The 13,988-nt window shown below is 30.9% G+C and overlaps 1 protein-coding gene across 1 annotated transcript; it reads left to right on the top strand.

Moving 5' to 3' along the window:
• Positions 1–1,368: 1,368 nt before the first annotated feature.
• LOC129984269 (techylectin-like protein) lies at positions 1,369–13,456 on the top strand. The gene is made up of 6 exons (XM_056094113.1): positions 1,369–1,523; positions 2,884–3,038; positions 4,462–4,631; positions 8,703–8,808; positions 10,592–10,756; positions 12,927–13,456. Coding segments are annotated over exons 1-6 (897 nt in total). The 5' UTR covers positions 1,369–1,521; the 3' UTR covers positions 13,226–13,456.
• The last annotated feature ends 532 nt before the right edge of the window (positions 13,457–13,988 follow it).

Genomic DNA, 13,988 nt, shown 5'->3' with positions numbered 1-13,988 from the left:
GTATAGAAATAATTGGGATTCTGTCTTCCTTTCTTGACACTTAAGTATTTTCCTAGCATAAAGAAAAATAAAAAATCGTCTGAATAAATGAAAGAATAATTAAATTTTCCAAATTATTGAATTAAATATTTAACATGAGAAGAAAGGGCAATTATATTGGCCATCTCTGCCCGATCTCCTTTACAGAGAAGATTGTCATTTTTCTGATGTAATTAATTAATTTTAATTAATGCAAATATTTAAACTTCATCTTATTCGTAAAGCATCCTTCATTAATGCTTGGCGAACTTTTATATCCATATAATGGCAGTTAACGGAATGCGCCGTGTGAAAATGGAAATGAAACTCCACGGTCATAATCCCAAGTATTCAGAAGTCAAAATAGCGTCCGCCAAGCAATTATCCGCATTTTAGGATTGAGGAAGTTTCGGATGACTGGCCGGCGATTCAATTTCAGATTCATTTCTGAGTATAAAAATGGTAGATGGCTTATAATAAAGAATTCGAAATATTTTGTATTGAGTAATAATTAAAATCCACTACGTTGCACAGCAAATTGATTTAGAAAAACAATCATTAGCAACAAGAAAACTATAGCGTTAATTACACGCATCTTTTGAAGAAGATAAAATAGGTGAGGGGTTGGGAGTTAAAATATTTTTAAAATATCTTATTCCTCGATAAATTTCTCTTACACCATTACCCATTTTTTTTTATTCAAAAATTCTCATTTCTTTTCATATTTTCATTTATAAATGAGATGCATACGGAAGGGTAACAGTTTTATAAATAAGCAAGCTTCACTCTGATTCGTTATTTTCTGTCCTTGTTGAATATTCAACCCCATTAAGAAACACGTTGGCTGAACTGAAGCAAAAAGTCCAGAAATAAGGATCACTTCAAATTGAGATTTTTTAAATACAAATATATATATATATATATATATATATATATATATATATATATATATATATATATATATATATATATATATATATATATATATATATATATATATATATATATTCAATGATTTACGTAATAAATCGGAAGCTTTTTCCATAAAGAATTTTCTGATTCAATAAAAAATATCCCAGAACTAAAAAGTATGCAATCAGAAAGTTACCGGAACCATATTGCATTTCTAACCATTGATTTTGCTTTTATAAACATTTTTCTTTATAGATTTAACCTCAAGTTTTGGTTCTTCCACTTCTCTTCAACACAAAGAACAATAACTTCCGAAATTAACTCTTTCTTCCGCACGGCAACACTACTTCCTAACGGATCGTTTTTCTGCGGAGACCGCTTGAGACAGATTACTTCCACTTCCTTCTTCAATTGCATAGCATAAGGCTTTGCTTCCGAATCTATAGGTCCGGTTTTTCCGAAATCGCAACGGTGGATTTTCCAAAGAGCAATTTGAAAGCATAAGTACTCTGTTTTTAACAACTGGAGAGCAACTACTGATTTCAGATCATTTCATTTGTAGCTGAGAAAAGATACTTGTTTTCCTGCACTATGTAAGTTGTTTCTCGATTCTGTATTTAAACCTTCCGAACAGCCGAATCTATTTATTACACACTTTCATTTAAGCCTTCGTTAGTAATTGTAATTTTTATTTTAAATTATCATGAATTAAAATATCATATTTCCAATATAAAATATCTGAAATATGATATCTTCTATTTAATTTTGGTTATTTTTTTAAAACTTTAATAATTAGTCTTAATGGGAATGCAGATGTGCATTCTGTCGTAAATATCTCATTTTAATGCGTTAATAACCTCTATATCTACAAATAAAGTAGGATACTGCGTGTGTGTTTATGAATATGTTGATGTTTTACAGGCTGTTTAGCCAATATTTACCAAACGTGGCATATATGTGTTACGGTAAATGTGATTAATCTGGTGATTATGTATAACTACCGATGACTATTCATAATCATCACTAAACTCCTTGGTGATTACGAATAATTATACAGAATCATCAATTTATTACATTTACTGTAGCTTAAATACTTTGCACTTTAAAAAGTACACATCAAAGAATTTTTTTTTTTTTTTGGAAAATTCATTAAAAATTGTAATAAATTTAAAAATGAACAAATTTTGACATTTTTTCGACATAATTTTGGAAATTGAAATTCAAAAGAAGCACAAAAAAATTCCGTCCTAAATTGAAAAATGTATTCTTCGCTTTACTTTTCGGTTCCGTCACTTTGCTTGTTACTTCCTTCATCTTTCCTTCATGTATCATGTATCCTTCATCTTTCAACAGCAGATGTGCACATCAGACTGGTTCGTTGATTAAATGGTTTTGATGTCCTTTTTGACTATTATGCTAGAGGAACGTTTTTAACGTTATAACGCTCGTCACCATAACTCTATTGTCACCTAACTTACTTTACAAAGTACCGACACGTTGCATTGATCTTCAAAATCACCAGATTTATCTCTCATCGACTGCATAAGAGACATCATTGAACGACTGTTTCAACTTCATCCACACAAATACTGTCCGTTGCTGATTTGTCTAATCTGAAAAAAGGCTTGGAACTCCATCTCACAACTGGCTTGGAACTGGCGACTTACAAGGAACCATACATGCGCGCTTGAATAAATGCAAATTCAAACCTACGCCCTTGAAACTTTCAATATATAAATTTATTGTTTAGACAAATCTTTATCCAAATTTTCTTCTAAACTAATTTCTTCTTTGTGCTGGGATTTCATTTCCCGCCAATGGAATCCTCTTCCGCAGGTTTAATGAAATCTCTCATTTAAACTGCATAGTTTAGTTATTCAGAAAAATGTCAAAGTGAAGATGTTTATTTAGTGTTATTTATAAATTATTGATCAGATAATTTCCCCTTTTCAGGTTTCTGGCACTTAAATCGTTCTTTTTACTTACGGTTATTGCTTTACAAGCTCGTGGAAATGAGACTTATGATTGTAATCACAGTGAAAGATCCGAGTCTTATTTAGATGCAGCAGTGGATATGATAGGAAAGGCAAAGATCTTCTTTCCCACTTGTGAGTAATATTTACCTGAAATCTGAGTAATAATTTAATTTTAAATAATAAAAGGTAATCTATATAAATTGGGCGAAATATACATTTTCTTTTAATTTTTTGTACTTTGAAATTTCCATTTTTTTTTTTTTTTAGTGTTTTGCGTATTTTTATTTTGAGTTTAGATTCATTGTTTAATGAACATTGAATTAGCAATGGGGGGGGGTAATGGTCTCGTCGCCAGTCTTAAATGCCACTGAGAAATCTCCCAATCCTTTACTGATTCAATTAAAGAAGATTCGCCCCATTAAAGATAAGTAAATTTGAAAAAGCAATAAATAAAATTACTGAAAAGGTGAAAAAAAAAAAAAAACAAGTCAAATGTTTATTTAGAGTAGGGACGGTACACATTCAACTATGACTTATTAAATAGCACATTTCTGTAGCTAGGAATTTGATGATTCGTTATTAAAACATTTACTGCACAGTTATTCATGACTGATGTTTTCATAACAGAACTTTGGATTTAGTATATGGGGTATTGTTTAGAGTTTATTGTATATGGGGTTTCAAATCCAAATATAACTGGTGCAAAAAACTACATTATCATAAAACAAGCGCCGTTAAGGGTGCAATGATATTAAGAACGAAAAGAAAATCACATTATGCTTGGCATCAATGAGAATCCAATATGCAGTATTGCTTTTCACGGATCAATAATGTAAATTTTTTGACTTATATAATAATAATTTGGAATCAAAACCAAAAACAAAATTTGAGTTATCTAAGCTTGTTGAGTTTTTCAGTTAGAATTTTCGTTTTACTTTACGTATTGTATAATATTAATTGAATATTATGTATTCCAGTCATTAATAATTCAGCTGACTGAATATCTTTTATTTTCCAGCACTTTCTATAACGTCACAGCATCCACTATTTATATAAAGTGTTGCCATTCTGGATTAATAAATTCTGAAATTCTGCATATAAAAATGTATTACATATATAAATATATAATAATAATTTGTAATTAAGATCAAAAACAAAATTTGAATTTGAATTAGTATATATATATATATATATATATATATTCTTTTTATTTTGTAAAATTTAATTAATGAAAGATTATTTACGATCATCCAATAGCAACGGATGTTATGAATACAAATTAATAACATATATAATTCTTTCAATTACTCGGTATTCAATTACTCGGTTTCAATATTTCGGCCTGATCTAAAACAGACGCTCATTTGTACTTTAGAGCCTTTTATTCCTTTTGCAGTATATTAAATGATGAAATTTTGAAAACATAACATTATGTTTTATGTTGATAAAATTTTTTAGCTGCAAGGCTTTTAATTTTTTTAATATCAAATCAATTAAACTTACAAAAACTAGTAAATATGCGACCACGTTTATATTTTTTTTTTCTTCTCTAAAGGCCCAAAACTACCAAATAAAACAGAATTCCGACCAATGGATTGCGAGGAGGTGCTTAGTAGTGGTCGCAACAATAGTGGTATCTTCACTATCTGGCCGAGGAGCAGACTGACCAATGGTAGGCCACTGGAAGTGTATTGTGACATGGACACGGACGGAGGAGGATGGACAGTAAGAAATTGTAATTTATTTAAAAATGGTTGCTTATTAGTTTATTTTTAGATAGGAGCAAGTTTTTTCTTTTCACATTTATAAATTTAAAATTAATTAAATTATTTTTAAGTTGAATTTAAATAACTTAGAAATTTCAAAATTTAATAATTTCATTAATGTATAGTTTGATTTAATAAAGTTCAGAAGAACGAATAAAAATAAACAAACAATTTATTAAAAAGAACAACGATTAAAAAATATAGATAAAAGTAACAGAACCAAAAAGTTACAGTTACAATTACAGCTGCAAATGATTTTTTGTAAATATTAATAAAATAACCTTAAAATATCTGCTTCTATAAGTGTTAACGGATTTACAACATATGCCTTTATCTATATTAACGAAATCACAACCAAATATGAATGGTTGCTACGTTGATGGGGATTATTACATGGCACCATATCTAGTACAGACCCAACAATCAAAAGCATTTGATTTTTAACTTGTCAATAACAGATCAAGAATATTGTATCCTAAATAGGGTGGACCTTTAGAAAATTAGACCGATTTCCCCCAAAGGAGATGTAATTTTTTTGCCTAGGAATTGAACAAATGTGAAAAAGATAAGCTTAGTCTGTTTCATTATTATATATTCATTCTTAATTGTAAGAATATTCATGATAAAATATTTCTTTTGCACACTGAATAAGTTATAACTTTTATGATAAATGTAAAACATGGTAAATTCGATAAACTATTATTTCTTAAATTTATCGTTTAATTTATAAAATTCCCAACTTTTAATGGGGAATGTTATAAAAATCCATAAATTTACCAAAATTCGTTTATTTTGTACTTTCATTACCTTTTAATGAAAGTAAAATACAAAAGTGCTACTTTTATTTAATTTTCTAAATTGAAACTATATTGTAAGTTCTTCTAATTCTTAACAACAAAATTTTAAGTGTTATTCGAAAACATTCATTTTTTTCGAATTAAGACCTCGTTATACGAGTGTGAAAATTTATAATTAATAGTTAAATTTGATAAATATTCAATAATTTCTCACATTTACCTAGTGGTGATTTTGTATAATCAAAGGATGAATCCATTTACCATGACATATCCATTCTGCGTACAGTCAGAGGTAAATGAATTAGCGTTCTTGAATATCTGAAATAACCTGCGTCTAACAATAAAGAGCTTCTCTTTTGCAATGAATTCTCATCAGAATAACAGTTCCTTTATCAAAAATATTCCATAATAAAAATGAATTTGGAACATGTCAGCTTAAAAATAATAAGTCTCTTTCAAAAATATTTAATGAGATTTTCCGAATGAATTATTTAAAAAAAAATTAAGTACTACATAGAGTATAGCTTCGTTTCAGTAATATTTTGATTTGTTGAAATCACGCAACTCAGATCTTTCCAAAGATATTATCCCGTTTTTATAAAGGAAAAATCGTAGTATTTGTTGCAGTTTTTATGTATTGCATTGTCTTTCATTATAACTATTGATTTCAGTAATTCAATTGCGTTTCCATGGCAAAAATATTTAAAATGTAAGCTCAACTAAACTATTGAATCATTTTTGAAGTTTATAAAATTTCATCTATTCGTTAGTTATCTGTAAATCATATTTTCTTTATATTAATAAATAGCTTTGATTAATACCTTTCGTAGTTCATAATTTTTGCAAAATTTTTTCCTGTAGTGAGGAGTTTATAATGAATTCGTATATGACATAATGTAAAGTGATTCAGAATTCAATGCGCAAACGTGTAGAGGAATTAAAAAGTACAAAAGCAGGCCATAACTGCATAGGTTGAAAATGAGTGAAACATTACTTGAATGAGCTAGTGGTTCCAAAACATTCAAGCATTGCGAGTCCTTTCATGTCCGAAACACTGAATAGTTTCAAAGATAAACACTTGGTATTCCTTTCGAAAGACGTTTTTATAAAAACAAAAGGAAAATTTTTTAAGAAAGAACATTAATTATTAAAAAACATTTTATAGACAACATTTCTAATGTGTGGTTTGATGAATATTTTAATTCCCATCGTACATTTTTATAAATTGTGGGAAGGTGCATATGAATTCAAGATTTTGTAGCAGTTATCCAAACATGAACGCATGATTCCTAATTTGAGAGCATGAGCATTCAAACAAGAAAGTAAAATGAAGTCTGGTTTCGCAAATTTCAAGATATCATGAGAGAAAAATATTTTTTAAATCACGTGGTATCAGTCCGATGGGAAAAAAATAGCATGTTCTCTAATGACTCATATTTCGCAATCACCAACAGTTAGAAAAGCGGTAGTTTTTGGCCATATGAAAATCAATCGAAACCAGTTTAACCGGTATTAAACAGTCACGTGACTATCAGATTACGCAGGCTTCGTTATTTAGAAAAAAAACCGTGTCCCCTCCCCCCCCCCTCTCAAAATCGTTCGAGCTCCAAAACTTTATCTAGAATCCAGGTGTTTTTTTTTTTTTTTTTTTTTTTTTTTTTTTGCGAAAATTCAGTTTAAACTGGTTTGGAATGATCACATAACTACTGTATTGCGCAATTGTGAACTTTTAGAAAAGTGATAGCATTTTTTTTTACCTCAAAATCGTACCTACCGGGGGGGGGCACCTCGAAATGAGGATGAGATGCTTCCGGCATGGTGGTTGGATCTCGCCACCCTGGAGGGTACACTAATAGATGGAGGATCTGACTCCTCCCATCGATGACGGGAAGTACACCCTTCGGGGAGGGTTGTACCGTGGCCGGACACGGCCCTTAGGACTCAACCACAGTTCTTGCCAATGTTGCTGTTGCGGCGGTCTGGTCATTTAGTTTTTATGGTTAATTACGGCACAGCATCTTATAAATTCTATATCGGACGATACCATTTCGATTACTACTGTGGTAAAATTTTCTACACCTAGCCGTTCTGGTTTTCCAATCACATTATCCTGCGTGCTTTTTGCCATCAGTTAAAATTTAATTTTTAACCAATTTCCAAACACCATTGAATATTGAGAATAGATATTGTATACAAAATACAGAGAATTTCAACAAAAAATATATGATCGAACATTCACTTTTACTCAGACTCCGCGCTAGTTCTTAACATCATCCACAAAACAACTTTAATTTGCACGTACCAAAATAATTTATTATAACGTTTTGTGTCTGCTTGACTGTATAGAAGAAACGTAAAAATTTTCTACTCATGTGTTTCTTGCTAACTCATGATTTATTCTTCAATTCGGCTGGATGATGATTCACTGAAAGAAAAACACAGACGTTCTAAGCATGTGAGAACATAATGCTGTTGTGGTTTTTGAAGCCTCGAAATACATAGGGAGAAAATGAGCGATTTCTCACTTTTGTGGCATCAATTTTTTGCTTTTAGGATTATTCGAAAAGGATGAATGATCACATTTGGAGACTTATCTCCAGCCAAAACTCGCAAATTGATGCGAATATCCGCCATGTACCCGATTAACCGGTCTGCCCAATAAAGGTCAGTGTCGTGAGAAATTAGAGAGAAGAAAGGGAGACTGAAACTTAACAGCAAAGGGGATGTATCAGAGGTAAAGTTATAAGCATATATAATTTTTTTAATTCTTAATTTTTTAATTCTATTTTTTCTTAAATTTCTGATCACATTATAATGCGTGCTTTTTGTCATCAGTTAAATTTTTTAGATAGAAAAAAAAATTGGAGCTCGAAAGATTTTCAGATGATTAAAAAATAATCGCTTTTCCCAATGTTGGTAATTGCGAAATATGAGACATTTGAGAACATGATGTTGTTTTTCTGCCGGATTGATACCACATGACTTTAAAAGAATAGTGATGTTCTCACATGATAATTTGAAATTTGCGATGGCAGATTTCAATTTTTAATATTTTTCTTCATTACATTCGATTTATATCGTAAGTACTCTCAACGAAGGGCACTTCAGTTTTGCTTTCGAAAAAGCTCATTTCAAAACGATCAATGAGTTAATAAACTATTTCTCTTAATAAGTTAATAAACTATTTCTCTCAATAAGTCAATAAACTATTCTCATTTTCTTCTTATGTGCAGATGATACAAAGGAGAGGGGATTTCGACAGACCAAAAGAGTTTTTTTTCAAAGACTGGGCCAGCTACAAACAAGGGTTTGGTGATGTAGCTAAGGATTTCTGGTTAGGTAAGTTAATCTTTTTAGGTAAGTTAAACCTTTTGGTTAAAAAAAATAAGGTCCAGTAAGTGATAGAAATATATAGTCATATGTTTAAGAAATAATTTATTATTATTTTTAAAATTATGAGTTTATATATATAAAAAAGAAGCAAAGATATGTAATAACTATAATATCAGAATACGAAACTGATCCTATATTTTGTATATTTTGCTTGAGGCATTACATATACGTGGATTATATTCATTTTTCACATCAGTAATATTTTAAAGAAAGAAATACCTTATATGTGTTTCTTAACCAGGAAACCGAAGAATTTATTTTTTAGAGTCTCTCAAGTCCCCCTTTTTAAAATCAAGTAATGACGCATGCACTCGTCGAACGCAATACAAATTATCGCAAAGTAAATTTTGTAGAAAGTGATAAAAAATAAGTTTTCATTTTTATTAGATAAAGAATTACAGATAGACATTGGCATAGTGAGTATTTGGATTGACGTGTACACAACAGCACACTTAAAACAAACACTAGCCCTCAATTAGTAATTTGTAATAAACAACAACCACAGCACACAAAGTGGCCAGGCTCCTTCTCAGCAGGAGGAGAGAATCCACTCAGCTATTAACTAAATTCTCTCCAAACGCCTGCTATTTCACGCTTGGCTACTCCACATATGACTCAATCATGCGTCAATACTTGTCTCCAAACCCCAGCGCACGGATCAGTTCCCAATCGCTTGAGCCCCACTCAGCGCTGACACTTACCTGGACAAAATAATTCTTCGTTGACTCGACTGACACTCAGTAGACCACTATCAGCGTGGATTTAAGGCCTTTTATAATTTTCGAAGCAGGACACAGAGTGTTCTTGAATAACCAAGCATAACTGTTATCCTAATGGTCATATCATCAAAAATTCTCGAAGATTCCAATGTCACCTATTTTGTTATCCAAAATCGCCAAATAGTCGTCAAGTTTTTCGCCAAGCCGTTGTCATTGCTCTGGCTTTCGATAGATATCCGATTGATCTGGCTCCCAATGGAGTCTTTCCTACGAAGGAAACAACTTTGCAGTGAAGCTGGGATATATATATATATATATATATATATATATATATATATATATATATATATATATATATATATATATATATATATATATATATATATATATATATATATATATATATATATATATTTATATAATCTCTACAAAGATTACTATTAATTAATGATTCCGTAGCAAGTTCGCGTATTTTATTTAACAAAATAATTTCAGATCCGGGACCAGAAAAGAAAGAATTAATTCATGATCGCAGATTTTCTATAAAATTTGCGAGGCCAATTTAATATTGGGATCCACTTTTCTTCTTTTCATATGGAAACGGATGTGATATCCTAGTAGTTCAGTCTCGTTAATGTAACACTGGTGCTATTTTGAGAAGGTCCACGTAATTCTGAACTCCGGTCAGATGATGAGGCTGGCATCTCCCTCTACAAACTTCCGCACTATACCAGTTGGAGGATGTTTGGCCCCAACGGATTTAAGATTTATTAAACCCGCTTACACGGTGTTTCTTTCTTTGATAGAATTGTGTCGAACCGGAAACCTTCCGGTTGATAAGCCGAGACCTTACCACCAGGCGTGTTATCCTGTCAATGCATGCGCCAAGATTAATCATGTGACTGTAACGTTTAATGACTTGATTCCATTGCATTTACAATTTTTATTATACCTAACTGCTTACTTATATAAGGTGAAATGTTTGTTGTGACTTATAAACCGTCTTTCAGGAAATGACAACATATATGCTCTGACCAATCAGCGCCTCTACTCGATTCGTTTCGATTTCCAAGCCGTTGATGGGGAAAAAAGATACGCGCTCTATGATATCTTCTGGATAGACGATGAAAGAAGCAAGTACGCAATAAATATCAAGGACTACAGTGGCAATGCAGGTAAATTGGAATTTCAACAAACCAGGAGTATTGGTCTTCCTAAAACCTTCTGGCATACTTTTGAATAAATATGTTATCCCAGTAGACGAAATATTAACATATAGCGTGAATTTAGTATTTTTGCTGAATTTATCGTGTGATCCTTGGCGATTGTTTTGGCGATTAATCCTTTGCATGCGATCAAAAATCGAATTTGTGTTTCAGACGCGTTCCTCTCAAATGACTAAAACAATAATTTAACATAAAACTACCTTTAAAGTCGCAAAACCTGGTATCAAATTTGATATATTTCAGTCATTAGGTTTTTGAGTTTTTGTGTTTGCATGTTTCTGATAGAACAAACAGAAAGATAGTCAACTCGTGGTTGGGTTGGGTTCAAAATTTGACAGGTGACTACACAATAGATCTTAAATTTGTTTACTGAATATTATGCATCTGGTTATGTTCGTTTTGTAACTATTACGTCAACTTATATTTGAACAACCGGACAAACAGACATCCTCTGAACATATTTTGCTCAAAATTTGAGATATTTATAAATCTGGTGTAGAGATCCGTTACCAAATTTCATCCATCTAGCTGAAGTTATTTATACTTTGAGTTATTTTTGTCACAGGCAAAGGATAGTTACTAGAGGAAACACGAAATAAACAAATTCATCTTGCATAACATGATAAGTTCCAGAATTATATTAATTATTAGTGCGATTGAGAATACAAATGCACAAATACTGTTAAAACTCATTTCGAAACAATTATGTGAAATTTACGCGTATTTCAGTGAGAACTTGTTTGTTATATTAGATCAATGATGAATATTTTATTTTTAATTTATAAATTTAATTTTAATTTATAAATTTTTATTTATAAATTTTAAAATGGAAAAATGTACAATGTATTCAAAATTATATTGAGACTGTATATTCGATGTGTACATTGTGGTCATGAAGTGACTTCAGTAAGTCCAAAGACTAGATAGTTAGTTGAATTCCAATTTCATTTTCAGATCTTTTGCAAATTTCCCTATCGAAAAAGAAATTTGGAAAATATTTCATTCAGACCATGCATCTTATTGTTATTCAGACGAGGTTACTTTCACGAAAGATTCTTCCAGGGCTTTACTTTTGCGCATGCGCAAGAAATATAATGTGCTTAATCTGAGGAAATATGTGAATGAAAAAGAACAGAATGATTCCTGCATCAATGAAAAGTTCTCTAGAGGGGTTTTTTTATCGTTTGCAAAAGGTCCAATGCCATCATGCGTAGTTTGTTCCTTCATGGTAGGTGGGGTTGCTCTTCGGCGGCCCCTTCAAGTTTCCCGCATGGCCTCTGGCTAGGTCGGAGTATTACGCAATAACAACGAAAGGTCTTGAAGTTTGTTAAGTTATGCGGTATGCACTGTATATTTCTGAAAAAATAATGATATTCTGATAATTTTTTTTAATAATAGTTCTTAATATATTCTAATAACAATAACTTACTTGTTGTTTCAAGTAATGTTACTTGAAACAAGGAAGATATTTCCAAAGGATTGAATGAATAATTGATCTATAAATTCCCAATTCTAGCGTGTTTTCAGACAAGAATTATTTGATAAATAATCTACAGAATCCATTATTCGTGTGCGTACTAAGAATACTTGATGGCATTTTTGTTCTAATAAAAACGTCTCAGCACTTTGTAAGGCGACAAAGAGCTAATGACAAGCAAATTTGTATTTTTATTTTATATTTAATGTAAAATGAATTAATTTCATTACATTTTTGAATGAGAAGTTTTTTTTTAATTCGCACCAAGTACAATAATAAAATCGAAGTTTTGTTCGTGATTCAGTTATTAACTTATTGTGTTTTTTTAGGAGATTCGTGAACGGAAGAATGAATTTTAATTCATATTTACTAGAGGAGATTTTTTTAAATACACATTAACCCTCTGACTGCGTAATTTTTGAAAATTACTATTTAGATGAGATGTTTGCAAATATGTTCAAATATTTTTCAAACAAAGGAAACTGATATTATATGTTGCTTGCGAATAATATGATATAATAAAAAAATCTGTAATAGTAAAAATAAACATACTTAACTGCTAAAAACGCGCAATGCAATAGAAAACGGACTGACTGCCAATCGGAGTTTTGTTCGTGATTAAGTTATTACCTTATTTTTCAGGAGATTCCATGAATGTGAAGCATGATAATCAGAAGTTTTCCACAAAGGACCAAGACAACGACAGTCACAAAGACCATCACTGTGCTTTGTCGTATAAGGGCGGTTGGTGGTACAACGCATGCCACGACTCTAATTTGAATGGGTTGTACCACCGGGGCCCACACGAAAGCCATGCTGACGGAGTGAACTGGAAAGCCTTCAAGGGCCACAAGGAATCTTTGCTAACCTCCGAAATGAAAATACGTCCAAAGAATTTTAGAAGTCAACTACATTTTGCTGAAACCCCCTCTTTTGTTTAATAATTTCGTGGGGCCTTTGCCATTCTCCTCAAGTTTAATAAACTGATACGAAGTGTAGTTTCATGAAAGAATTGCATTACTGTTTTTTAAATATGAAACATAATGCAGTTAGAAAAAACTCATTTCTTGATGTTCTTAAATTTATTTTCAAATTCATTGATCGTATACTCTAATAAGTATGTCGTGATTTCTTAATCATTCTGAAAATAAAGGATTTTTTTGATTTCTTAATCACTCTGCATACAAATGATTTAATGATTTTTTTTTATTTTTCAATCACTCTGAATACAAATAATTTTTTTGTTTTCTTAATCACTCCGCACATAAATTATTTTTTTGGTTCGTATATCGAATTAAAGACATTTTGAGATTTAAATCTAAATCAAGGAAGAAATTAATTTGAAAGAAAGAACTATTTCAAACACCTTAAATATCCGATATCTTATACATTTTTATGGAAATAAATGCTCATCATAAAATGTATCAGGTAATTGAAAATGTAAATAATCTTGTAATTTAAGGGCTTAATTTGAAACTGAACTAAACTAGACAGAAACAGAAAACATTCTGACAAAATAGTTCTGTCTCATAAAAATAGTTACATCTGCGGTAAGTAGCATTACTATTTAACAATAGGATAAAGGATCCTAAACATCCAGATACGTTTTCAGAAAATAAATATAAAAATAGGAAGGTACGGAAATCGATGAAATAGGATCATTTAAACATTCTTCGATGATGTTACTTAAAACAAAACTTTAGA

Source organism: Argiope bruennichi, chromosome 9, assembly GCF_947563725.1.
Source record: "Argiope bruennichi chromosome 9, qqArgBrue1.1, whole genome shotgun sequence".
Taxonomy (NCBI): Eukaryota; Metazoa; Arthropoda; class Arachnida; order Araneae; family Araneidae; genus Argiope; species Argiope bruennichi.
This window is presented reverse-complemented; position numbering and strand designations above follow the sequence as displayed.

What these genes read in the sequence shown, in the direction of transcription:
- LOC129984269 (XM_056094113.1), top strand. An exon ending in AGCTAAGGATTTCTGGTTAG is followed by an intron (nt 8,809 to 10,591) that starts GTAAGTTAATCT and finishes ACCGTCTTTCAG; the next exon opens with GAAATGACAACATATATGCT. An exon ending in GGACTACAGTGGCAATGCAG is followed by an intron (nt 10,757 to 12,926) that starts GTAAATTGGAAT and finishes CTTATTTTTCAG; the next exon opens with GAGATTCCATGAATGTGAAG.